The sequence below is a fragment of the Garra rufa genome, chromosome 9 (assembly GCF_049309525.1).
Source record: "Garra rufa chromosome 9, GarRuf1.0, whole genome shotgun sequence".
Classification (NCBI taxonomy): domain Eukaryota; kingdom Metazoa; phylum Chordata; class Actinopteri; order Cypriniformes; family Cyprinidae; genus Garra; species Garra rufa.
In genome coordinates, this window is record NC_133369.1 from 51,466,894 (window position 1) to 51,493,281 (window position 26,388).

The 26,388-nt window shown below is 35.8% G+C and overlaps 2 protein-coding genes across 4 annotated transcripts in view; one reads left to right on the plus strand and one right to left on the minus strand.

The window, feature by feature from the left end:
• The window catches only part of arhgap12a (Rho GTPase activating protein 12a), a 52,938-nt gene extending 30,364 nt beyond the window's left edge, over positions 1-22,574 (minus strand). For all 3 annotated transcript variants that reach the window (XM_073847386.1, XM_073847385.1, XM_073847384.1), the window contains exons 1-2: positions 22,432-22,574; positions 16,183-16,877 (exon numbers count right to left, since the gene is read on the minus strand). In XM_073847386.1, coding sequence (XP_073703487.1) covers positions 16,183-16,803 — 621 coding nt within the window. In that variant the 5' untranslated portion in view covers positions 16,804-16,877; positions 22,432-22,574. The remainder of the gene's footprint in view (positions 1-16,182; positions 16,878-22,431) is intronic.
• Positions 22,575-25,475: 2,901 nt separating this feature from the next.
• The window catches only part of LOC141342418 (E3 ubiquitin-protein ligase TRIM16-like), a 3,878-nt gene continuing 2,965 nt past the window's right edge, over positions 25,476-26,388 (plus strand). Inside the window, exon 1 of the mRNA XM_073846862.1 lies at positions 25,476-26,255. Coding sequence (XP_073702963.1) covers positions 25,665-26,255 — 591 coding nt within the window. The 5' untranslated portion in view covers positions 25,476-25,664. The remainder of the gene's footprint in view (positions 26,256-26,388) is intronic.

The following is a 26,388-nucleotide window of genomic DNA, read 5'->3' on the forward strand; positions in this document are numbered from 1 at the left end:
CACTCATTCAATCCCACAATGCGAAAACGAGTGTACAACCGATGTACGCTCAACAGCTAGAGATAACCCATAATGCACTGTGAGAGTCGCGCGCCGACTGAATTCCCGCGTCTCGACTAGAGATGCACCGATCTGGATTTTGGGGGCCGATCACCGATCACCGATCACCAAAAGCAGTATCTGCCGATCCCGATATTACCGATCACAGCGTCAAATCCATAAATTCTTCAATATTGTTGTCTCATGTACAAACATTGACATTGTATTAGTATAAAAAGTAGGAAATGAGAAAGTATCATGAATTGACCAGTTTTATTGCAGGCTGAGGCAAATTTCAATATTGAACACTCTCGAGACTCTCATAGACAACTTGGACTCAGCTTACATACAGTAGAGTAAGTGTTGCTTACTATCTTAAACTGTCTTTTGGCAGTAATTATGTGTACAACACAACATTTCACTCTTTTAGAGCTGACACAATTTGTAAACTATGAACCTTAGTTTTTCTGTGGAAAAAGGAGTTAAATCTTAAAATAAAAAAATTATTATGTGCAAAACACACATGTGCACCATAATAAACATTTAACTCTCAGGAGGCTCTTTCTTAGAATCACAATTTAGAGTTTAGCAACAAGCTTTTTGTGGAAAAATAAAATAAATATGCCATACATATGCATACACATACATATACATATACAGGGTGCAATTTGTGAAAAAAACAGAGGGGGGGATGCTTTTGAAAACTTTTTTTTCTCTCTCCATAGGCAGAGGTTGACCAAACTGTTAACTGTAATCTGTTAACAACGCGCATTATATACCCGTCTTTTTAGGCAAGAACCAGATAATGAGTGTCAGGTCATGAAATGTTTTTAATACGACGGAAGCTGTATTATGTGGTCACAATTTAATAAAAACATTGTAAGTTAGGCCTATTAATAGTAATGATTTAATTTCAAACAAGGTATACATTTTATAGAGAAGGTGAACAAAGTATCAATGGAGCTTTTTGTAAACTCCGAATCAGTAAACCACTGCGTCGCAAAAAGATTCACTGTTTCGAAGCGTTCCAATCGGATCGCGAATCATTTGATTCAGAACATTCAACTTCAAAGCGTCATTTGATTTAGACGACTTTAAAGCGTGTATCGCTAATAATTTGATTTAGATTGGGACGTAGGAGCGGCTTCGCGGGACGTTTCATCCCCACCATGGATAAAAATAATTCAGCAGAGGCAGGGATGCATAGACCAGAGGGGAGGAAATCCACCCCCCATCCCCCCCCGGCAAATCGCACCCTGTACATATACATGCACGCTCTTTTTCTTTCTCTGCCTTATCAGAAGCTGTCGCTGAATTTGTAAACTCGGTATACTCCTTAATGTGAGAAACCTTCAAATGTCGTATCATGTTCGTTGTGTTGAAATTCTTTTGTAGCACTCCTCCTCGGGTATCTCCTTTGCACACACCTTGCAAACGGCAAATTTGTTGTCCTTCTCGGACACGTTGTAAAAAACCCATACCGGCGACGTCATCTTCAGTGTTAATGCGTTGTAGAGACAGCCACGCCCATTAGGAGACCCTAGTCTGAGAAGTGGGAATGCGTGCTCTGATGGCTGTTTGTTGTTGTAAATGTCATCTGATTGGCCTGCTCTGATCTATTTTGAGAACTCTGATCAAAACCGATAGCGCCCCTATCGGTAGATTGCGATCGGATGCCGATCGATCGGTGCATCTCTAGTCTCGACAGACGATGGCGCCCGCAGCTGAATCGTCCATCCGTTCATTTTACAAAGCGCTCCTCCACTGCGTAATACAGCGTACAACACAGGTACAAATTCGTTGTAAATTGATTATTAAATTGTTTAACCAAGGTTTATACGTAAACTCCTTGACATAGTTCAAGATAAATCCTTTAATCGTACTACTCGAACTATCCGTTTTAAATGATTGTTAAACAGTATAGCAATACTATGCAAAAGCGGCAGTCCTTCTGGTGCACTTAGTGTCCGAATTCACTCACTCATTTTCATTCACTCCTTCAAGTGGACTGTATGAGTGGACTAATGTAGGGAATAGTGAATAGGGTATAGGGGGCGATTACGGATACAGCCAAACTGTTTATGAAACTACCCAAAATAAGCTTTAAAAAGTATTTTATTTCAGGGTTTTGATTATACTGTACTTTTAAATTTTTTATTCTTTGAAAATGCTTACAAAATTACCCCAATTATTCTTGAATTATTATTTGATTTTTAAGCAGTTCAAAACAACCTGATGAACATAAATGAATTTGTACACATCGCAATATACATCGCAAGAAAAAAATATATCGCGATGTAATTTTTTCCCAATATCGTGCAGCCCTAACCATGAGTGTTTTAAAAACAACTTTTACCCGATCCCTACTAGTCTCAAAAACTACAAATGGCGACACGTCGACGTCACTTCCCTGGTTTGGGAAAAGGACGTAAAAGTGCACCTAATACGTTGACATGCACACAGACGTAGTAGGTGGACTTTTACGATGAAGTCAAATCTACTCCGAACCATCCTTTTAATGCATTCGCGCACTAGTCTAGACGTCACATAATGCATGCGCTGCACTCTGTAGGTGTTTTGAATACTCGATAATGTCAAACTGAACATCGTTAAAACAACAATTACACCGACGATATATATCGCACACCCCTAATAGAAAACAATATAAAACCCTTTTGTTTCATTTTGGACATGTCACATTCTAGCTTCACAGACAAACATGTCAAGCAATGATGTTAGCCAAGTCTTCCACAAGTTATGCAAAAACTCTGTTATAATCACTGAAGCTACTAAATTAATATTTTATTTACATCGTATTTGCACTGTGTTGTTTATTTTGAAGGAATTTGCAAGTGTGCGCACTCAACAACAGCTCCAGCATTTTCAGCGCTGACTAATCTAAGCACCTCTGATTGGCCAATGCATTCCTAAATTCAACAGAAATGCGTTTGATTTTGGTTATAAGCAGGGGCTAAAATTAACACTCACCAAGCGCCAAATGCAAGTAAAAATTGGCATTGGCGAGTATATGTAACAGTGTCAGTCGCCAATTGGCTTTATTCTTTATAACCCAAGAATGTGTCGACCCATACCTGGGGTTACGCTGCCTAAATGGTGCTGTGAAGTAAAGTTTGAAAGGTGTGCATTCGGGTGTAACGTTACTTCTCAAGTCGCTAATTAACTTTTGTAGCTTGAATAAAGATTAATTTGTATAGTTTATGCATATAAAATGTATAGTTTATGTGAAGATTGTTTTAAAATCACTTAAATTAAAAATTGTAAGTTTATATTTCAGAGCCTAAAAATAAGATATAATACCTTTTCTTATTAGTAATGTTGAATAGCTATAATTGATAGGTAAAATTGAGGGGAAATGCATTTAGTAGAGACCCCAGTAGCAGGACAAATTTAAAACATTTAGTCATTGTAGTAGTAATAACTGACTGTTTTTGCAAAAAAGAGTTTCATGTCCGGCAAAAAAACATTTGGTCTGTAAATTTGGTTATGTCACAGGCCATTGGCAGGTGTGCCAAAAAGTTTGTTTTAGGCCCTGGTTATAAAGCCAAACGCTGCACATAATCACGCAAAACGCAGTGCTAATCTAAATATAATTCTACGAACTGACACTTCATTAATTTTCACATTTCATTTTAAATCATGACAGCTTGTTTAATTGCCCCTTTGTCTTGAATTTATGGAGCATTTTAGTGGCAGAAACATAATCTGGTAATCTAATAATGTCTTGAGTTGCTCCTCTTGTTCTGTCACTTAAGGGTCCTCTCTGGGTAACGCAACAAAAGTTTCTTCTGAGTTTCTTGTATGTACAGTAAATAAACACTCTGTGATCATTTCTAGACCACACACACACACACACACACACACATCATGACTAAACCATAATCCAGTCATTTACTACAGACCAACCCTAGAAAGCTCCTCACCTAATGAACAGTAATCCTGCGTGTGTGTCCTCTGTGCCAAGAATGATGAGACGTAGATTATTCTGTCCAATCCTTCTTAGAATGACCCTTGAAGCTAACCAGCCCTCTCAGAACAAGAAATCGACCTTTGAACCTAACCAGTACTTGAGTATGCAAGTTTGCTCTGAACATGAACGTAAGTTATTGTCACTTTGAGGTCAGGTTAAAATCAGAGAGCACATACTGAAAATATAGCCCAGGGTGCACCACGTGAAAACCCTTGGGCAAGATGTTCAAACACTTGATGACATCATAAAACACACCCTGTTGCCACAAAAACAAAAAGTGCATAGTGGATATAAACAAACTAAACTCTCATTCTGGCCATCTGAGGTCAATATAAAGTGCTTGCTCAAGAAATGTCAGAGCAGTCTAGGTGAACGGCTGCACAGACAACACTTAAGAAATCAATGGAAAAACCATTTGGACTTTAGTGTTTTCATCCAAAATGAAATACTCTTTCAAAGCAAGTTAGTTCACTTAGTGGTCACGTTAGAAACGCACTCGGCAGCTATTTTCAGTCACACAAGTATAGGTCATATCTAATTCAATGAGAAAAAACAGAACCTCAAAAACTAGTTGCCAGACTCACATTTCAATAATACAATCAAATTAGCAATGGCGCCATAAATGATGTTTCTCATCCTCAAATAACACTTAAAAAAAGAATACTTATATTCAGAAAGTATGCATTACACTGCTAAAAAAAGATTTTTTATTTATAACTTTTTTTAAATAATTTACTTTAAGAATCCTGAAAAAATGTATTTTGAATTCCTCAATTTATTTATTTATTCATACACTACCAGTCAAAAGTTTTTTTAATGCATTTATTTGATCCAAAGTACAGCAAAAAAAGTGAAATTAGTAAATATTTTTTACTATTTAAAATATAAAAACCTTTTTATTTTTAATAAAAATTTTAAAACTGTTTTTGTCTATACAAAAATATATTTTAAAATGTAATTTATTCTTGTGATTTCAATATTTTATCATTATTCCAGTCACATGATCCTTCAGAAATCATTCTAATTCTTTCTGATTCTCATTCTTCTGCTCAAAAAACATTATGTTGAAAACAGCTGAAATTTTTTTTTTTTTTTTTTTTGAAGAATAGAAAATTCAGAAGTACAGCACTTGTCAGAAATAGAAATCTTTTGTAACATTATAAATGTCTTTTAAATAAAAATATTAATTTTTATAAATGCTTTAAATTCTTTAAAATTATAAATGGCTTTTGAATGGTATAGTGTATAATGTTCCAAAAGCTTATTTCAGATAAATGCTAATTTTGGATCTTTCTATTCATTTCTACTCATTCAAAGAATCCTAAAAAATTTACTCAATTGTTTTAAATATTGATCATAATAAAACCACAACAATTACAATAGGGTTTCAGCACTATGTGCTTAAACCCCTAATAATAATAATGTTTCTTGAACAGCAAATCAGCATATTAGAATGATATTTGAAGGATCATGTGAAACTGAAGACTGGAGTAATGATGCTGAAAATGTAGTTTTGATGCTGAAAATGTAGTATTCCTGTAATCACAGGAATAAATTACATTTAAAAATATATATTTAAATATAAAAAAAGTTATTTTAAATAGTAAAAATGTTTCAAAATTTACAGTTTTTGCTGTACTTTGGATCAAATAAACATTAAAAAAAACTTACCATTCAAAAACTTTTGACTGGTAGTGTGCATATAAAACATGTAAATATATATTATAAAATATTAAGCAGCTTAGGTGTTTTCATCATTGATAAAAAACTAATCAGCACAATAGAATGATTGTGACACTGAATAATAATGGCTTATGAAAATGTAGCTTTACCATCACAGGAATAAATTAAATTTTTAGAGCAATTTTAAAATGTAATGATATTTCACAATATTACTGTTTTTAGTATTTATAAAAAAAATCTGTCAGACTGATAAAAACCTGTGCTCCCTGATTTTTTGTAACTGCATAGAGCCAGCCAATCAAATTCTTGACATTTTTTCTGCAATATGCATCAGCCAAGATCAAATCTGTGGCTGACACTGCATAAATCCCATTTCAAAACTGATACAACACCAGTTATCAGAAACTCAGCATGCAAATCAACCACTGACTCCATTCATCTCTGTCACAAGGTCTCAGTACACAAAATCAACCCTGTGCAGGGATACACAAAGCCTAGGCAGGTTAAACCTTGAGCTCACAGCAGCCTTCTAAAAGGAGAATAGGAATTTGCATTCAAATGCTGTCTATTTGTACACTTATCTCAGGGGACAATTACATTAAAATAAACTTTCACAACAAGGTTAAACAAAGCTGCTGCAACAGTGACAATGATCCATGTTTACAGCGAAGTGTATTAACAGTAGCTACCATACAGTATTAGCATTATAGTATTATGTAAGCTACAGAGCAATAGGGCCATAGAGCAGTCGAACACTGAGATTCGGTGGACAGAGCAAACAGATTAAAACAGCTTATGCGTTTCATCTGCATCAGGGCAGAGGAATCAGAAATCAGATCGGTTTTTACAATCGCATCATTACAGTTGTGTAAAAAGCAAAGGCAAAAACACACATGAGTGCCAAACGCTGTGTGTTTTAGCTGATTTGTGAAGAGATGTAAATGCTGAGTGCATGCTTTCTTAAATTGTGTGTATTCTTGATGCTGTGTGTGTGCAGTTCTCAGGCCAGCTGTCCACTGAACTGTTATGTAGCAGAGCTTATGTAATCCAGCAATGCACATCACGCACATGCACATCCTGGTCACATCAGCATGTCACAGTAACTCAAGACAACAATACAAGCACATCATGTTCCAGCTGTTTCTTTCTGCTGTTTGTGTGCGCATGTGTATACAGTAACCTGTGTGAACGTTTGTATTGCACATGCAACCGCATTTATATAGCTAGATAGAGAAAAGTCCATCATACGTACAACGCAAGTTGTCTGTGTGCCAATAATTTAAGGACAGTTTATCTAAAAATGACAATTATAGCTTTCTCCTGTGTAACACAAAAGAAGAGATTTTAAAGAAAAACAATACTTTGACACTGGACTCCATTAACTTTCACTGTATGGACAAAAATACATTTTCAAAAATATCATTCTCATAAGAAATGAAGTCATACAGGGTCCAGAAACCCATGAGGGTGAGTAAACAATAACAGAACCGCCACGTTTGGGTAAAAGAAACAAACAAGAAAAACAGAGAGAGAACAATTTAAGCATAGGCAACTACAGAAATTGCCATGCATGGTGTAAATGTGTTTGTTCCTCTCTTACCGGCTCCTCTGGGTACATAGTGTCTCCGCAGTGCTGCTCAGTGCAGAATATCCTATAACTGGTGATGCGGCAGCAAGCAACTCTGAACTGTGCTGGATGCAGGATGCTAGAGCCAGTACTAATACATGCACACAAACACCGAGCAACACTCCTCACCCCCTCCCATCTAACACCGTCATGTCATGGTGAACATCCCTATCCGAACTCTCTCCCGCTCTCCCTCTGTTCTCAGAGATTAAGCAAATCTTCATATGAACATAAAGACAATCTTTCTGTTCACACGCATAGATAATGCAAGGAACTACAGACTGAGAGTTTTCTCAGTCTCTCTCTCTCTCTTTCTGGAGAGTGAGATGTACTAGTATGTCCTCTACGTTCCTGCAGGTGACCTTTGGTCACGCACATTAACTGATACATTTGCACAAACAGAACACGCCTTGTTTCAAAGAGTTTTTAACTAAGGCATACTGAAGACTACTGAAATGACTATACCAAGTCCCTTATTTTGGTTTGAGGATTTCTGATGTTTACAGGTAGTCCTTCATGAGGGAATGAGAACAGGTTGGCATTTAGACTATATTTACAGTGTGACTAAAAATGTGAAATTTGTAAATAGGTAGAGAGATTTTGCTATACCATTTACACCACATATTTAATCAGCTATCAACTATAATTTTTACATTACATTAACTAAAAAAATGGGTAAGAACAGAGGGGGACGAATCCCAATAAAGCTGAGGTACACTACCAGTCAAACGATTTTTTTGGACAGAAAGTAAAGCTTAAATTCTGCTCACCAGCCCTGCATTTATTTGATCCAAAATACGGCAAAAGCAGTAATATTGTGAAATATTTTTACTATTTAAAATAACTGCTTTCTATTTGAATCTATTTTAAAATGTAATTGTGACCCTGGACCACAAAACCAGTCATAAGGTTAAATTTGACAAAACTGAGATTTATACATCATATGAAAGCATATGAATAAGCTTTCTATTGATGTATGGTTTGTTAAGATAGGACAATATTTGACTGAGATACATCTATTTGAAATCAGAAATCTGAGGGTGCAAAAAAATCAAAAAGACTGAGAAAATCACCTTTAAAGTTGTCCAAATTAGGTTCTTAACCATGCATATTACAAATCAAAAATTACATTTTGATATGTTTACAGTAGGAATTTTACAAAAAATCTTCATGAAACATGAACTTTACTTAATTTCTTAATGATTTTTGGCATAAAAGAAAAATAAAAAATTTTGACCCATGCAATGTATTTTTGGCTATTGCTACAAATATACCCCAGCAACTTAAGACTGGTTTTGTGGTCCAGGGTCACAATTTATTAATATCATTACTCCAGCATCATTACTCCAGTCTTCAGTGTCAAAAGTTTTTGGACAGTAAGATTTTTAAAGTTATTTTAAAGAAGTCTCTTTGATCCAAAGTACAGCAAAAACAGTAAAAAAAAATTAATATTTTTTGCTATGTAAAACAGCTATTTCTATTTTGAAATGTAATTCATTCCTGTGATTTCAAAGCTGATTTTTTTAGCATCATTATTCCAGTCATCAAAAATCATTCTAATATGCTGATTTGCTGTTTAACAAACATTTTATTATTATTATTATCATCATCAATATTTAAAGCAGTTGAGTAAATTTTTTCAGTATTCTTTGACGAATAGAAAAATCCAAAGATCAGTATTTATCTGAAACAAACAGCTTTTGTAACACTATAAACTATGTTTTTTGAGTAGCAAATCAGAATAATTTCTGAAGGATCAGGTGACTGGAGCAATAATGCTAAAAATTCAGCTTTGAAATCACGGGAATAAATTACATTTCAAAATATATTCAAATAGAAAGTAGTTATTTTACATAGCAAAAATATTTAAACATTTTACTGTTTTTGCTGTACTTTGGATCAAAGAGACTTCTTTAAAAAACATGAAAAAACCTTACTGTCCAAAACCTTTTGACTTGCAAACAATGCAAACAATGTAATGCAAACAAGTAATATTTTTTTTCAAATAAATCTCTTATGATCACATGGCTGCATTCAATTACAAAATTGATTGCAGTCATATTGTGAAATATTATTACCATTTCAAACAACAGCATTCTATTTGAATATATTTTAAAATGTAATATACTCCTGTGACGCAAATCTGAATTTTGAGTGCTCATTACTCCACACTTCAGCGTAGGGCTGGGCGATATGGCAAAAATTTAATCTCGATATTTTTTTCCCCATATTGAACGATAACGATATATATTTCGATATAAGCTGTTGATGTTGCCAGCTTTAAAATATTATCCCAACAATGACTAAAGCCACAAAAATGAAAGGGTTCATTAAATTACATTTAAAGTATAGTTTATTAACAAAAACAGATTACAGATTTGGCTTTAAAAATTAAAACAACTTACTAAAATAAATTAAAAAAATAAAAGTTGTGACAGAGTATGGTAAATGAGACTAAATGTACAAAATGTAAACATAAAATTATTGTAAAAACATAATTTGTAACACAATTATTTATTTATTTATTATTATTATTAACACAATTGTTTATTTTCTCTATTATAGGTTGAGCTATTTAAATTAGAGGCAACCACTGTATTTTGAAACAATCTACAGTATAAATAACAAAAAATTACGACACGGTTCTTTCTTAATCGTATTAAGTGCAGATAATTCAGCCATAATCAAAGTAGGCTACTCTCTAAATATTCAAAGTGCAAATAGAGACGGATATTTCAAGCATGATACAGAGCTATAGACATACACAACCTATTATAGCCTACATACTAATAACAGCATAGATATGTCATGTAGCCTAATTTGCGTGCATTGGGGGGATTAAAATTGCTTTTGAATGCGCGTGCGTTTTTTGCTTTCGGTTTCAGTTTTAACAATCGCGCCAAACTCTCAGCTGAGCTAAGAGTCACTTTTCAGGTAGCCAAATCACTTATATAACGGAATTCGTGCTACCTTTTTTGTCGACAATTTCAACATCTTTGGATAATAACTCGAAGTTAGTTTCACTTTCGTCGCTGCTTCCTCTCTCTTTTTTTGTCGCCCTGGTGTTAAGTTTGCTTCGCAAAGTGCGGTAGGAAATGAACTTTGTACTTTGACGTGCACACGCACTCTGTACGCTGATTGGCTGTTGTCGCACATTTCTGCTGTGTGATTGGCTCTTAGATTAATCCATATCGAGCAAAAAATGTCTAGAGCCTAGGGCTGGGCGAAAAATCGAAAGCGATTCTAAGGCGCGTTTAGTGAATGAAGCCGGTACTTTGATTAGTAGTAAATCTCCATCACGTACGTTCAGCTGCGTTCAGCTGGAGTGTTCAGAGGCGTAAATCACTGACAAGCTACGCCAAATCGCGCTAAAAATCGCATTCGATTCGATTCGATTTTTAGCGCGATTTGCAATGCCATTGTACCATTTTAATAGGCTACTTTTAAACACATAGCTTAGGAATGTCAGTTTTACGTATTTTTTGAGAGGGGGTGGGATTTTTGTTGGGAAAGTCGGGGGAGAGACGCACACTTCAATTAGACTGGATAAACACATGCAACATCTTAACTGTTAAGAAAATGGTATTTGCTTTTTTTTTTTTTTTGCGGTCCGAGTTGCGGGTGGGTTAGTTGAAAACGTTGGTCGGGTTCGGGTTGTTTATACATTTACCCCCGCATCACTGATTCACACCATCCTACACATGCCATGATGACACAACAGCAAATATTTGCTGTTTAGCAGAAATGCTGTGATGACACAGCAGAAGGAAACGACAGAAAAACAGTGGGAGGAGATGATGAAAATAAGTGCTTCAGGGAAAGTAGGAAGTGTGACTGTGTGTGAGAGAGAGAGAGAGAGAGAGAGAGAGAGAGAGAGAGAGAGAGAGAGAAAGAGAAAGAGAGAAATGAGAAAAGAGAGCGATGCCTTAAAAAAACTGATGAGTAACTATGCTGAAACAAGAGTCCAACAAAGTGCTGTACATGAATGTGTTTAAAAAATGAAAACAGATTGTAAGTGTCAATACAGTTAGGGTATGTTGAAAAACTCCCATCTTGTTTTCGTTTTCAACTTCAAAATCATCCTACAACGCTGTTTTACCTTTTTTTGTGAAGGGCGTTTGATCTTCTCTGTATGTTCACTTTGTAAACACTCTGTACTTCTGCAGCGATGTAGGATGATTTTGAAGTTGGGGAAGAAAACGAGATGGGAGTTTTTTCGACATACCTTAAAACTGTATTGACCCGGATCACACAGGCTACGCATGCGCATCTCAGAGACGAGACAAGATGAGCATGAGGTTAAAAAGTATATAAATTGCCAATTTATTTTAAAAATAACCGTTAATTTCACTAGATCCTAAGACCTTTCTTCCTTGGCTGGGATTTAGAGCCCTTTGAAGTTGCATATAAACTGCATTTTGGAAGTTCAAACTTGGGGGCTCTATACATATGCATTATATGGAGAGAAATCCTGAAATGTTTTCTTCAAAAAACAATTTCTTTATGACTGAAGAAAGACATGAAAATCTTGGATGACAAGGAGGGAAATATATTATCTGTAAATTTTTGTTCTGAAATTGAACTAATCCTTTAGGAGCGGCCCGCTAATATCCATCAGTCACTTTCCAGATCAACCAATAGCGAGAGTTTGGGGCGTGGCTACTGAGACAGACTGAGCCAGATGGTGTTTAGCCAGTGTGGCAACATGGCTGATGCAATACATCATAAAAATTCACTAAATTTACATTTGGTTGCAGTAATACAAGAAAAATCTAAAGACTTACCAAAACAATGGGGTAAAAAAAAAAAGGTAAACATTGACAGTACTTTTACAAAATGGATCAATTTAATAGAGTATTTGGCTTTTAATTGAGATACTACACTTGCAAAGCTTCTTCTCAACAGTTAAGTTAAAGAGAACCCCAGGTATTCAGAGATGTATGGCTTAATATAATGTAAATGTAGGGTTGTGCCGATAGACGATAGTATCGTGTATCGACGATAGTCAGAGATATCGCCTGTTGCTGATGCCTTTGACGATAGTTAGACGATTATTATTATTATCCGTCAACAAAGAACTTAACTTTAGCAATGCAGCACAGAGAGTCTGTTCTAGGATGCTTCAGAAACTTGCCGCGGTATAAACACACGCATAGAGAGGCCACAGCGCCTTAACGCACCTCGTGCAGTGAGAATGGGAGATTTTCATCATCCAGTACGGTGGTACATTAACTGATTCTAAAGGGAGTGTTATATTATATTAGCATTGCAGTCATTAGGATAACAGAGGTAGTAAAACCTGGTTCAGGCTGAATGAATTACGATGTATCATAATCAGTCTGTATACAGTAAACATAAACATTCATCTCAGTAACGTCTATAGGCGTTAATTAGAATTACGATGCGATCAGATGGCGCTAAACATACGCACGTGAATTACACGCGCGTCACTTCTCCGCATTCAATATGAACTTAACTACAACATCACCTGATGACAACCTTCAGACATACAGCGGTAACATTATCGCAATATGACGGGTAAAGAAAGATTCATTCATTTACATTTTGTCACGCACATTTACAGCTCACTCACTGATGATAGCAGAGAATGAAACCGAAAGTAACTTGAACAACTCCGGCAGAACTATAGTCAACGCTCTGTACACGCACAACTTAATCATATGCCAAAAGAAAGTCTACCTTTACAAAACGAATAAGGAATTTAGTACAGAGATAATTAATTAAATTAGCACGATAGTATCGTGTATCGGCGATCTCTCAGGCTGACGATAGGGCGATTTGAAAATTGAGCATATCGCCCAACACTAAAATGATGTCTCTTACTGAAATATGCAGTAGTAAAAATCTACATCATTTTATACATATTTTGGACTATGAGGAGTGCCATTATTAAGTTTAAGTAAAATGGTTGCCCTCAGTGAGCTACTTGTGATACCTGTTGCTTTTTTTACTGCCACAAACCTTGGAAAATAAAATACTAATACTAGGGCTGCACAATTAATCGGATTTGTAATCGCGATCATGATTATGGATGCCACGATTACGTAATCATCCAAACCCGCAATTACAAAAAAAGTTAATTTTTCTGCGTGCTAAGGAGGCGTGTTTAAAGCATGTCACGTTGTGAAAGGTAAATCAATATTGTTATCATGGGCACATCAAAATACCTAGAATAAATATTTCTAACAAATTATTCAGATGTTTAAATGCATTTTAAGATAACTTTCCCATCAACTGGTCACAATGCGTCACGGCTGTTGACGCGAATGTGGCATAGCACGTGAGAGACGCTCTGGATTAAATCGCACTTTTATTCTCTGACAGCAGATGGCGCTAAACATCAAGCTGCCGTTACCCTGGAAACCTCGTAAACCAGTGGTTCTCAATCCTGGTCCTGGGGACCCCTGTTCTGCACATTTTGCATGTCTCCCTTATTTAACACACCTGATTGTGATCATCAACTCATTAGGAGAGAGATCCATGACCTGAACTAACAAGCTGAAGATCTCAATAAGGTGTGTTAAATAAGAGAGACATGCAAAATGTGCAGAGCAGGGGTCCTCCAGGACTAGGATTGAGAACCACTGCCGTAAACAAAACAGCTTTCACTTTCTGAAAAGTGTAACTGTGGTATTTAATGAGCTAACATGAACTAAGAATTGTATTTTTTAACAAAGAATAAATAATAATTAATAATTATAATTATTAATAACTTATGTAGCAAATGTAGCTATTGCTCATTGTGAATATTAATGCATTAACTAGGGTTCTTACTGTAAAGTGATACCTATTGGTTTTTAATAATTCTTTTGCACTTTATTCCGTGTAATTTTTACCTTTATAAGTTTTTACCTTTATACTTATGTATATATGTATAAAACGATGTGGATTTTTATCAGGGTTTCTGCAGATATGAACAAGTGAAATTTAAGACTTTTTAAGACCTTTTTAATACCACCTTATATGAAATTTAAGACAGAAACCTGTAATGGAAATAGATATTATATTGCATGCATATATGTAATATTTAATGTGTTTAATGTAAAAAGTAAACAATTTCATGGCTGTCATAAATTAAATTTATTACTACGATATACAGTGAACTTTTCATATCAGCAGATACTATTCCACACAAAATATCCCTGATGTAAAAAAAAATTCTGTAGCAATTTTTTCATCAGTGCTCTATAAGCTTTTACATCTTAAATCTGCATATTTGATTTACCTTTATAAAGGCCTTTTTTTTTAACTTTTGAAATGTATGCATTAACTTTGAAATTTTATTTTATGAATTTATCAATAAATTGTAAATGGCTGTTAGCAGTGAGATTACACAATTTACACTGCAAAATTAAAAGTGAGATTAATGTTTTAAATACATTTATTGATTTATAAATAAATCAATTAGAAATGTTGGGTGTGGCGGCATACTTTTAAACACATTAAACTACCAGCAGGTGGCGGTAAGTCACTTCATGAGCGAGTTATTTCAACTGATTCGAGCAAAACGCTGAATCATAGCAAAACGCTGATAGGAGAATGCTTCTGCTGCGATCCTTGTTTGGAACTATTTTCGTTGGTGAAACAGAACAAAACAGTGAAAATATTTTGTCTAATATGCAAGTAACTACTTGACTAACTACTTGTTTATTGAGCTAAAATTAATGTAACATTTGTAATTGTGAGAATATTCAGCAAAAAGCTCACTTGGTATATTACTGAACTATATCATTTTATAAATAAACTATACATTTAACATTTTTACCTCAGTGTGTTTCTTTAGAGTGCTGTTACGCTCATTTGTTTTAAAGTATGTCACGAAGAGACCAGAAATACACTATCCATTATCAATTTCTGTTTACGTTGAATGTATTAAAATATGAATCTTTCTTGCCTTTCGATGCTTCGCTAGTTGTTTTTGTCACTTCAGTTTTAATCAGGCGGTTTGTTCGGTCGGGCAAGTAAAAAAAAAACATTTTAAAAGTATCTCCAAGGCTGGCGGTCAGCTAGCTCGACCTATATTTATTATTATTATTGAGAACATTATATACAGAAAAAGGTAGTTTGACCTGTATTCTGCTACTGCGATTCTGTCTGAAGACGCAGTAACTTCCGCAGGGGGAGAAAAAAAATCTACAGTTGTTAGCAACTGGCCTTAGCCAAGCCCTATATTCAGTTTTTTCAAGCTAAGTATCGCTAAACTTGCACTTCCCCAAAGCTAAAAAGTTAAATCCATTTTACTTCCGCGGTACAATCCGAGAGAGACTCGCGCCAATAACAGAAAGCTGATTGGCTATTGCATGTTGGTCTCATTTGTAGTTTAAATACAGCAAATTATATTTGGAATAGTGAAATAAAGAACTACAACACCACGGAAACAACAAAAAGAGAATTTAAATGAGCTTTAGAGGTAGCGTTACATGGACATCGGAAAAATAAGACCTGTGTGAAATTATTTAAGACCTAGAACAGCGAATTTTTTTAAGACTTTTTAAGACTTTTTAAGACCCCGCGGAAACCCTGTTTATAATAGCGTAAATCTTTCATGGGTTTTCTATTACATATTTTAGTAAGAGACATAATTTACGTTATATTAAGTCATTAAGCCCCTTTAAAGTCAAGTTTTGCCACACATTGGCTCTTTACTGTCAAGCCCCAGATAAAATAGTAAGATATTGTGAGGCATGAAAAGGCATAAGTGTAAAGAGCATTTGCAAACAAGCTTTATTTTTGTCATTCTGCCAGGCGACACTAGTAGCACAGAAACCAAATAACTTCACCTCTAATGACCACAATGATTAGTGCATTTACAAGAGATTCTCACCTGTAGGTTATCAGTCGAACCACTGCTGAGATCATCCCCGGATTCTGAATCATTTCGGTTCTTATCCAAGCCGCCTCCCTCTCCGACAAACTCTTCATGAATTGCACCTTTTTCCAGTCCTCGACTGCTCTTCTCCAACTCTCTATCCTTCTCTCCATCTACTTTGCGACTTGGGGACTCAGCTCTGGAACGAGGAAGTGACCCAGGTGAAGTGTTCGTTATTGTGGGGGGGATGAGTGCTATTGGGCTGCCTGGGCTGCCTCTGTCCTCCCTGGGCGGCAGTAAAGCATTGCTGGAGGGAGAGGGACATGGGCTCTTTTTGGTGTCATCTGACCGCTGAATCTCCAGGCCAGATGGTCGAATGGGTCCGGTCCCCCCTCGGCCTGCTCCACTGAGGGGTTTAGGAGGGGGCATGAGAGCCCGTCGCACCTCCCGCACATACTGCGCTGGGACATAGAAGGGCTTACTGGCCTCATCCTTACGCACCTGCCACCAATCTTCATTGGTCTTCTTCACAAGCAGGTAATTTTCCCCCTGTTTAATGGTGATCATACGGTCTTTGGATTTGTACTCATAGTCGTACTCCACCTCTATGTACGTCTGACCCGGGGCCACCGCCATCGCTGTCAGAGGTCAAAGGTCAATAGCAGGAGGAGAGGAGCATGATGAGTTGAGTTGGGTTGATGTGGAATCAGCTGAAGGAGAAATAGAGAGAGACAGAGGATATTTTATCAAAACTATATCGATGACTGATGTCTGTATCAGTGTGAAATGTTCCTTCAGATGCCAATACAGGAAATTTGATTTCCTGTTTGAGGTAATAAAAAAATTATGCTTATGCTTTTGTTTTGTTTTTCACCAAAAATAATGTCACTTCCTGTAATGTGATGTCATTAAAGAACTGATGTCTTAATTTAACTGATAATACAACAGAAAGGAAAACAAAACTAAAAAAAAAAATACAATTATTACCAATTAAAATGACAAAGTAGTTTAAAACATTCGGATTAAAAGAAAAACAAATAAAAGAAACAAACATTTAGGATGCTCAACATTAAAATTCTGGCCAATAATACAGAAAAGCTAATAATTAAATGATGTAAACAAACAAAAATTAGTCAACAATATTTTGGCCCATATATTAAGATATATGGCCCATTCTACAGAACTGATCTAAAGTCAAAGTTGGAAACATTTTGAAAATAAAAGTGAATGAAAGTTCTAGCAATTGTGCAGTTAATTTTTATTTTATATTTTTTTTAGTAAGTTCTGGAATATTTGTCCTTTCTCCAGATTTGTCACTACCGAAGCACAGTAATTATAACTTAATTAGAATGGTTATTTTGACCAATTAAGATTCTGCTTACATCCACATTATAAATATATTTTTTTTGCTACTTTAGTGTACATAAATGTACTAAAACTTTGTTTATTTCCCCCAAATATGAGGATTATGTGTTCCTTTTTGTCATTACCAAAACTATGATGATGTGCTTTGGCCGCAACTGTGGTAGTGTCAATTTTATCGGATAACACACCAAAAAAATAAAAATAAAAATTACTACCGAAACTCAGCCATTGGACAAAAACATACACTGTTGCTGTAGTGACATAAATAAATAAAAAATAATAATAATTATTATAATTATTTATATATATATATATATATATATATATATATATATATACATACACACAGGGAGTGCAGAATTATTAGGGAAGTTGTATTTTTGAGGATTAATTTTATTATTGAACAACAACCATGTTCTCAATGAACCCAAAAAACTCATTAATATCAAAGCTGAATATTTTTGGAAGTAGTTTTTAGTTTGCTTTTAGTTTTAGCTATTTTAGGAGGATATCTGTGTGTGCAGGTGACTATTACTGTGCATAATTATTAGGCAACTTAACAAAAAACAAATATATACCCATTTCAATTATTTATTTTCACCAGTGAAACCAATATAACATCTCAACATTCACAAATATACATTTCTGACATTCAAAAACAAAACAAAAACAAATCAGTGACCAATATAGCCACCTTTCTTTGCAAGGACACTCAAAAGCCTGCCATCCATGGATTCTGTCAGTGTTTTGATCTGTTCACTGTCAACATTGCGTGCAGCAGCAACCACAGCCTCCCAGACACTGTTCAGAGAGGTGTACTGTTTTCCCTCCTTGTAAATCTCACATTTGATGATGGACCACAGGTTCTCTATGGGGTTCAGATCAGGTGAACAAGGAGGCCATGTCATTAGTTTTTCTTCTTTTAGACCCTTTCTTGCCAGCCACGCTGTGGAGTACTTGGACGCGTGTGATGGAGCATTGTCCTGCATGAAAATCATGTTTTTCTTGAAGGATGCAGACTTCTTCCTGTACCACTGCTTGAAGAAGGTGTCTTCCAGAAACTGGCAGTAGGACTGGGAGTTGAGCTTGACCCCATCCTCAACCCGAAAAGGCCCCACAAGCTCATCTTTGATGATACCAGCCCAAACCAGTACTCCACCTCCACCTTGCTGGCGTCTCAGTCGGACTGGAGCTCTCTGCCCTTTACCGATCCAGCCACGAGCCCATCAAGACTCACTCTCATTTCATCAGTCCATAAAACCTTAGAAAAATCAGTCTTCAGATATTTCTTGGCCCAGTCTTGACGTTTCAGCTTGTGTGTCTTTTTCAGTGGTGGTCGTTTTTCAGCCTTTCTTACCTTGGCCATGTCTCTGAGTATTGCACACCTTGTGCTTTTGGGCACTCCAATGATGTTGCAGCTCTGAAATATGGCAAAACTGGTGGCAAGTGGCATCTTGGCAGCTGCACGCTTGACTTTTCTCAGTTCATGGGCAGTTATTTTGCGCCTTGATTTTTCCACAACCCTGTTGACTATTTTGAATGAAACGCTTGATTGTTCGATGATCACGCTTCAGAAGCTTGGCAATTTTAAGAGTGCTGCATCCCTCTGCAAGATATCTCACTATTTTTGACTTTTCGGAGCCTGTCAAGTCCTTCTTTTGACCCATTTTGCCAAAGGAAAGGAAGTTGCCTAATAATTATGCACACCTGATATAGGGTGTAGATGTCATTAGACCACACCCCTTCTCATTACAGAGATGCACATCACCTAATATGCTTAATTGGTAGTAGGCTTTCGAGCCTATACAGCTTGGAGTAAGACAACATGCATAAAGAGGATGATGTGGTCAAAATACTCATTTGCCTAATAATTCTGCACTCCCTGTATAAAGAATCAAAATAGTTACTTGGAAAAAAAATGCTAAAAAATATTTAAATATAATTTTTTTTTTTAAAAGTTTAAATTTAGGGTTAGGGTTAAACTTACTAATATTTTAAATACTATTGTGGGTTTCAATAGATAATAAAGGAACTTAGTAAACACCTAAAATTTAAATACTTAAATGCTTTTTAAATGTGTTTTTTGGTTGTGGGACAGCAGTTTGCACCAATTCTGTAGAATGACCCATTTATCTCTTTCACCTAAAAAACTATGACCATCTGTATGCCCAATTTCTACATAAACTTGCAAATTTAGCCTGAAATTTCTCATCTTCTTATCTAGTAACATTTTAACACACTATTATGTGTAAGCTTCACAAACATAAACATGAAGCAAAAAAATGCTTCCTGCTAGTTCACCGCTATGGAGCAACCAGGATTTTGAAACAAAGAGGAATTTACTTCAGGGTATATGAACTTCAACACACAGCAAACATCCACACTCAGATGTCTTTGACTTGAGCAACTCATCCTGACTGAGACAATTATGAGGTAACATAAATTATACAAAGCAGATTTAGTGGCCTTTTCAGTGATTTTTCTTTTTTACAGGTGGCAACTTTAAACACACACCATATACATTCAACTATGGTTAATAAATATGACAATATTAGACTAAAAAACATACCTGTCAGAAATGCTATTCATATCTGCAAGGCTAAACTTTTTTAGTGTAGACACTTAAAGATCTAAAACTTAACCATGATGACATTACTAAATACCATGTTAATGTATCCCAATTCAGCTCTCCATGTGATCAAGCCGGGATACTGGCAATTATGCCACATTATTAAAAATGTTAATGGTTGGCAACTTAATTTATTTGTTTCTTGGGTTTACATATAATTTTCCTTTAGCACCAGAAGACTAAACAGGACTTTTTATGTCATATACTGAATGAAATGCTCATTGGCACTAGCCAACTGTAAAAGCTACATCTGATTTTATGTCTAGAAAAAATATAATAAAAGTCTAATAATAAAATCTGCTGAACATTCTGTTTACATCTGACAGTGCAGGTGTCTTTCTGTCCTAAAGCACAGCATCAAAGGAAATCTCTGATAGCCTATGCTGGCATGCTGCTTAACCAGAGACAGCTGAGCTCAGCAACTAAACACTGGCTTACTGAACACAAGCCTGATTCAATGAGGGATGACATCAGGAAGAGTCAATCCTGTGGTGAAGCGTCTGAGAACAGGATTTTGGGATGCAAAGAGGCAGAAAAGAAAACGTTCCTACATCTTTAAAACAATGAATTTCCAATACCTTTTCCAAGACTTTCTAGTAATTTATGGTTACTTAATTTATGGTAAGGATTTTTAAACAAAATGTTATAAGGAAACAACAAAAATGTAATTCTATAACCAATAAAATGACTAAACAAATCTATAATCCCTATAAATGTGATACGTTTTGTTAATTTCACATGACCTTGTGAAACCTGGAGAAAGATCAAAGCTTTCTTTGATGTTTCTGGACTAGAATAGAACAAAATTTAATTCCAACCAAAGTATTTTTATATGTCATGGGAAAACTTTTAATGAATGGCAGGAATGTCAGTGAGCACAAAGCCGGTGTTTTAGTTAATTGTATAAATAAATATTGCACAAAAAGTCTAACAAGACAATGTAAGAGCAAAGCATGTGACAGAAGCTCCACCCACACACACACATACATACAGAGAAAGAAACCTCATATCTCCAACACAATCACTCACATAGACATACTGCCCTCCTTGTCAACATGGAAGTTTAAAGTGCTGTCATTTAGATTTTTAATACAGGATTTAGAGTCTATAAGGCCTTTTTTAATGTTTTTTAAAGAAGTTCTGTTTACCAAGTCTGCATTTATTTGATCCAAAGTACAGGAAAGATGGTAACATTGAGAAATAATTTTACCATTTAAAATAACATTTTTCTATTAGAATATATTTTAAAATGTTATTAATTCCTGTGATTTCAAACCTGCATTTTTAGCATCACTACTCCAGTCACACAATCCATCAGAAATCATTCTAATATACTGATTTGCTGCTCAAAAAAATTATTAATTTATTATTAGTATTATGTCCAAAACAGCCGAGAAGAATTTTTTCAGGTTTCTTCAATGAATAGAAAGTTCAGAGGAACAGCATTTATCTGAAATACAAATCTTTTGTAACATTATAAATTACTTTTGATCAATTTAACGCATCCTTGCTGAATAAAAGTATTAACTTCTCTCTTAAACTCCATACTTTTGAATGGTATAGTGTACATTACAAAATCATTTTATTTCAAATAAATGCTTATCTTTCTATTCATCAAAGCATCCTGAAAAAAATGACTCACGTGTTTTAAATATTGATAATAATAAAAATGTTCCCTGGACAGCAAATCAGCACACAATTTTACAATTTGCTATTGACAATAATCATTTCCCCACATATGACATAAAACGAGTCATTTCCTTTTCATTTTACCTCCGTGTATGATATAAATCCGTATCAGTATGTCATAGACACACTTCAAACAATGACACATCAATGTCAAATGTCACAAAATTAGCTTTCCCAGTCAAACACAATCCAACTGAAAAAACAAAAACAAAAAAACAAATCTATGTTAAAAAATGTTAAAAATAGCATGACGCTAAAGGTAGGATCTTAAAAAATCTGAGGTGAAATTCCTTCCCTCAGGTGAGAGTCACGCTTTTAAAACTCACCTGTGTGACAGGTAAACATGTCAAATTAAACTTTTACATTTATTTTACATTTTATTTTTTATAGTAAATTCAATCTTTACGCTAAAGTCTGTACACAAAGTTTACTCCGCTGGGAAGAGGTAAGTTAGACCTGAGGAAACAGGTTCGCTCTCATTCCTACCTGCTAACCAGCTAACGCGTTTACAAAATCCGTAAAACGCGATTAAACACCTATAATTGTAAGTATTTCCACAGGTTACTGACAGATGAACGTACCTGACGAGATATTCCAGGTGTTTCGACGGCTATGGCTAAAGAAACATGATGAATTTGACGTTCATTGGTCTTGCTGGGCAGTTGAGCGTCGAAGTTCCTTGTTCCTGAGCCGCGGCGCGAGCGAACTCCTCTGGCACGCTCGCGCCCACTTTCCCCACAAGCGCACTCCCGCTGCTCCTGACGAGCCGGTGCCTGTGAACTTCACCCGGATTGTGGAAGGCCGAATGACGGTAAAAGGACGCCACCGTGCGGCTATAGATGAAAAACATCACAGAATTATCATTAAAGAAACTACATTTTACAATGTAGGCTACTGGAAGAACAAAAGATAAAATAGAGACAAGAAGAAACAATGCAGTAATAGAGAAAGAAACAATGCAATAAAACAATACAAACATCCTGGCATTCGTGTTTGTGAGTAATTTTAAATATGCAGTAATATATTATTGCAATTACTTTTTTAATAAAACAAGTGCAGAGAATGTGTAGAATATTCAATGAATTCATTGAGCTTCTTCTTCACAGACTGCTCAAAAGAATCTAAAAGAGCAAAGCTTACTCACACATTTCTTCCTGTTTGAACTTTATTCCATCCAGCACACCTACTTTTACTGTCATAAAATACTAATATATTTTCTTCCTGCTCAGTCTGGCATTGAAATTCAACAGGTTTTTGTCTCACTGTTTCTGTTGATGAACCGCGGTGTCTGTGTTCAGGAAATGGCAGAATCCAATGTTTCTTTAGCTCAGGATGAGATCTGTTCAGTCTGTCTGGATCTACTGAAATATCCAGTGACCATTACCTGTGGACACAGTTACTGTATGAGCTGTATTACAGGCTGCTGGGATCAGGATGATCAGAAGGGAGTCTACAGCTGCCCTCAGTGCAGACAGACCTTCACTCCAAGACCTGTTTTAGGTAAAAACACCATGCTGGCTGAAGTGGTGGAGAAACTCAAGAAGACCAAACTACAAGCTGCTTGTCCTGCTAATGCTGGATCTGGAGATGTGGAGTGTGATGTCTGTATTAGGGACAAAAACAAAGCCATCAAGCCCTGTCTGGTGTGTCTGAAGTCTTACTGTCAAAATCATCTTGAGCAACATTAGAATCTCTTCAAAGGTAAGAGACACAGTCTAATGGACGCCACTGGACGACTGCAGGAGATGATCTGCCCTCAACATGAGAAACTGCTGGAGATTTTCTGTCGTACTGATCAGCAGTGTATGTTATGCATGCATGATGGTTGAGCACAAAAACCATGACACTGTATCAGCTGTAGCAGAGAGGACTAAGAAACAGGTGGTATTAGAGCTCCAATGCAAATATTATCAATTGCAGTGTAAAACATTTGAAAATGTATTATCCTAAAGGGTTTTAATGTATCATGCAGTAATGGCTGATATCAAAAAGTGGGTTGTAACACTAACACTTAAATGGATTTATAAGAATAACAACCAAAAAACGGGAACAGGGTGATTGAATACATTCAGACAGTCCAGCCGTATCCTGATCAGACAGATTTGATGGTTTTTGTCAGGTGTTGTGTAGAGAGAGTGTGTGGACTCTGTTACTGGGATGTTAATGGTGGGGTGTGTATATCAGTGTCATATAAGAGCATCAGCAGGAAGGGATAGGGAAAGGTGTGCATGTTTGGCTGTAATGATCACTGATCAGTCCTGGAGTTTGTACTGCTCTGATTCCAGCTCCTCTAGAATAGGAGTGCATGTGGATCACAGTGCAGGAACTCTGTCCTTATACAGCCTCTCTGACACAATGGCCCTCATTCACAGAGTCCAGACCACATTCACTCAGTATCTGTATCCAGGTTTTAGGTTTTATTCATCTTTTAAATCATGCATTTTGATAGTAAAACTGTAAGAATTGAACAGAGAATCATGTTTGAGGTCTGTGGTAAATCAGTATCAGTGAAATGCTGATTTAGAGTTTTTTCTTTTGATTACCAGATAAATTAATTAATACACTAGAACTCCTGTCAGTGAAATAACATATTTTTTATTATTGTGTAAATCATAGATTAATTAGATTAATGTTAATAAAAGTAGACTAGAATTAAAAGATGTGGAAATATTACCGAAAAGTAGAAATAATACTTGTAGTGTGGCCTTAATTTACTTGCTTGTAAAATCTAAATAAAACAAATTATAAGCATGATATGCATTTTGTTGTGTTTCCTTTAAATCATACATTGATATTCATTGAGTGGATTTACAGGTTCCTCTTCATCTTAAAATATTAAATGCTTATGAAACAATGGTGGATTCAACAATCACACTTTAGAAAGATTTTTAATTGTGACAGTTGAGTCTCATATTGTTGCTTCTGTCACTGCATCTCTGGATCTTCTCATTTCGCCTCAACAGGTTTACAGTAAGCCATTAATAATTTATTTTAACCACAGTGACTTTGACCAGAAACAGACAGGGTCAGTCCTGCTCCATCGGCCTGCCATTAAGAGTACTTACTTAACACAGTTGTTCTGTTCACTGTGTTAAATGAGGATACTTCACCCTGAACCCACTGAGTCTTCATACTCTGGACATGATTTTATTTTTTTATATACATTTAAATGTAGGTTTGTGTCACTTCTATTTTATAGTTCTTACATACCTCTCATTGGTTCACTCTACCAAATATCCTGAATGTTTTTAAAACTCTTTCTAATTGACAAGACATTAAATAATATGTGACGGGATCATTTTTAAATATATCATGGACATTATTTAACAAAGTTACCAAGTTATCCAATGCAGCAGTTATAAAAGTAACTTTTTTCAATCACTTATGATTTACATATTAAATATAATTTTATATATCATGCGACAGATGTTAAAATACAACTGATTCGTTGTACGGACAGATAGTAAAACAGTGAAAGGAAATATTTTGATGATCAACATTAGTATTTGTGGTCAGTAGAGGGTAGCAGAGCGTTAGATTGCAACGTTACGGGAGTGATCAACTATTAACACAAATAATATTTTCAGCAGAATGCAGGACTACTTCCATACAGATATTGAATCGACACCTTCATCTCGCCAGCTCTTTCCTGCTTTTCCTTTCTTTCTCTCTCTCTTGGCCACTCCTACTTTCCGTTCAGTGTACTTCAGTTCACTTCCTGTGCAATCTGCGTGTGGGAATCAGCCGTTTTGTGGGTTTGTTATTCCCGTTTCTAAGGGCTAGACTGTCTGTGAGTTGCTGTTTGTGCAGTAAAATGGCAGAATCCAGTGTTTCTTTGGCTCAGGATGAGTTCATCTGTTCAATCTGTCTGGATCTGTTGAAGGATCCAGTGACCCTCACCTGTGGACACAGTTACTGTATGAGCTGTATTAAAGGCTGCTGGGATCAGGATGATCAGAAGGGAGTCTACAGCTGCCCTCAGTGCAGACAGACCTTCACTCCAAGACCTGTTTTAGGTAAAAACACCATCCTGGCTGAAGTGGTGAAGAAACTCAAGAAGACCAAACTGCAAGCTGCTCGTCCTGCTCAGTGTTATGCTGCAGCTGGAGATGTGGAGTGTGATGTCTGTACTGGGGACAAAAACAAAGCCATCAAGTCCTGTCTGGTGTGTCTGAACTCTTACTGTCAAAATCATCTTGAACAACATGAGACTTTCTTCAAAGGTAAGAGACACAGTCTAATGGACGCCACTGGACGACTGCAGGAGATGATCTGCCCTCAACATGAGAAACTACTAGAGATTTTCTGTCGCACTGATCAGCAGTGTATATGTTATCCTTGTACAATGGATGAACACAAAAATCATGAGACTGTATCAGCTACAGCAGAGAGGACTGAGAAACAGGTATGAGCAGATATTAGAGCTCCAGTGCAAATATTATCAATTCCAATGTGATAAATTTTAAAATAAAGGTTTTATTTATCATGCAGTAATGGCTGATATATATATATATATATATATATATATATATATATAT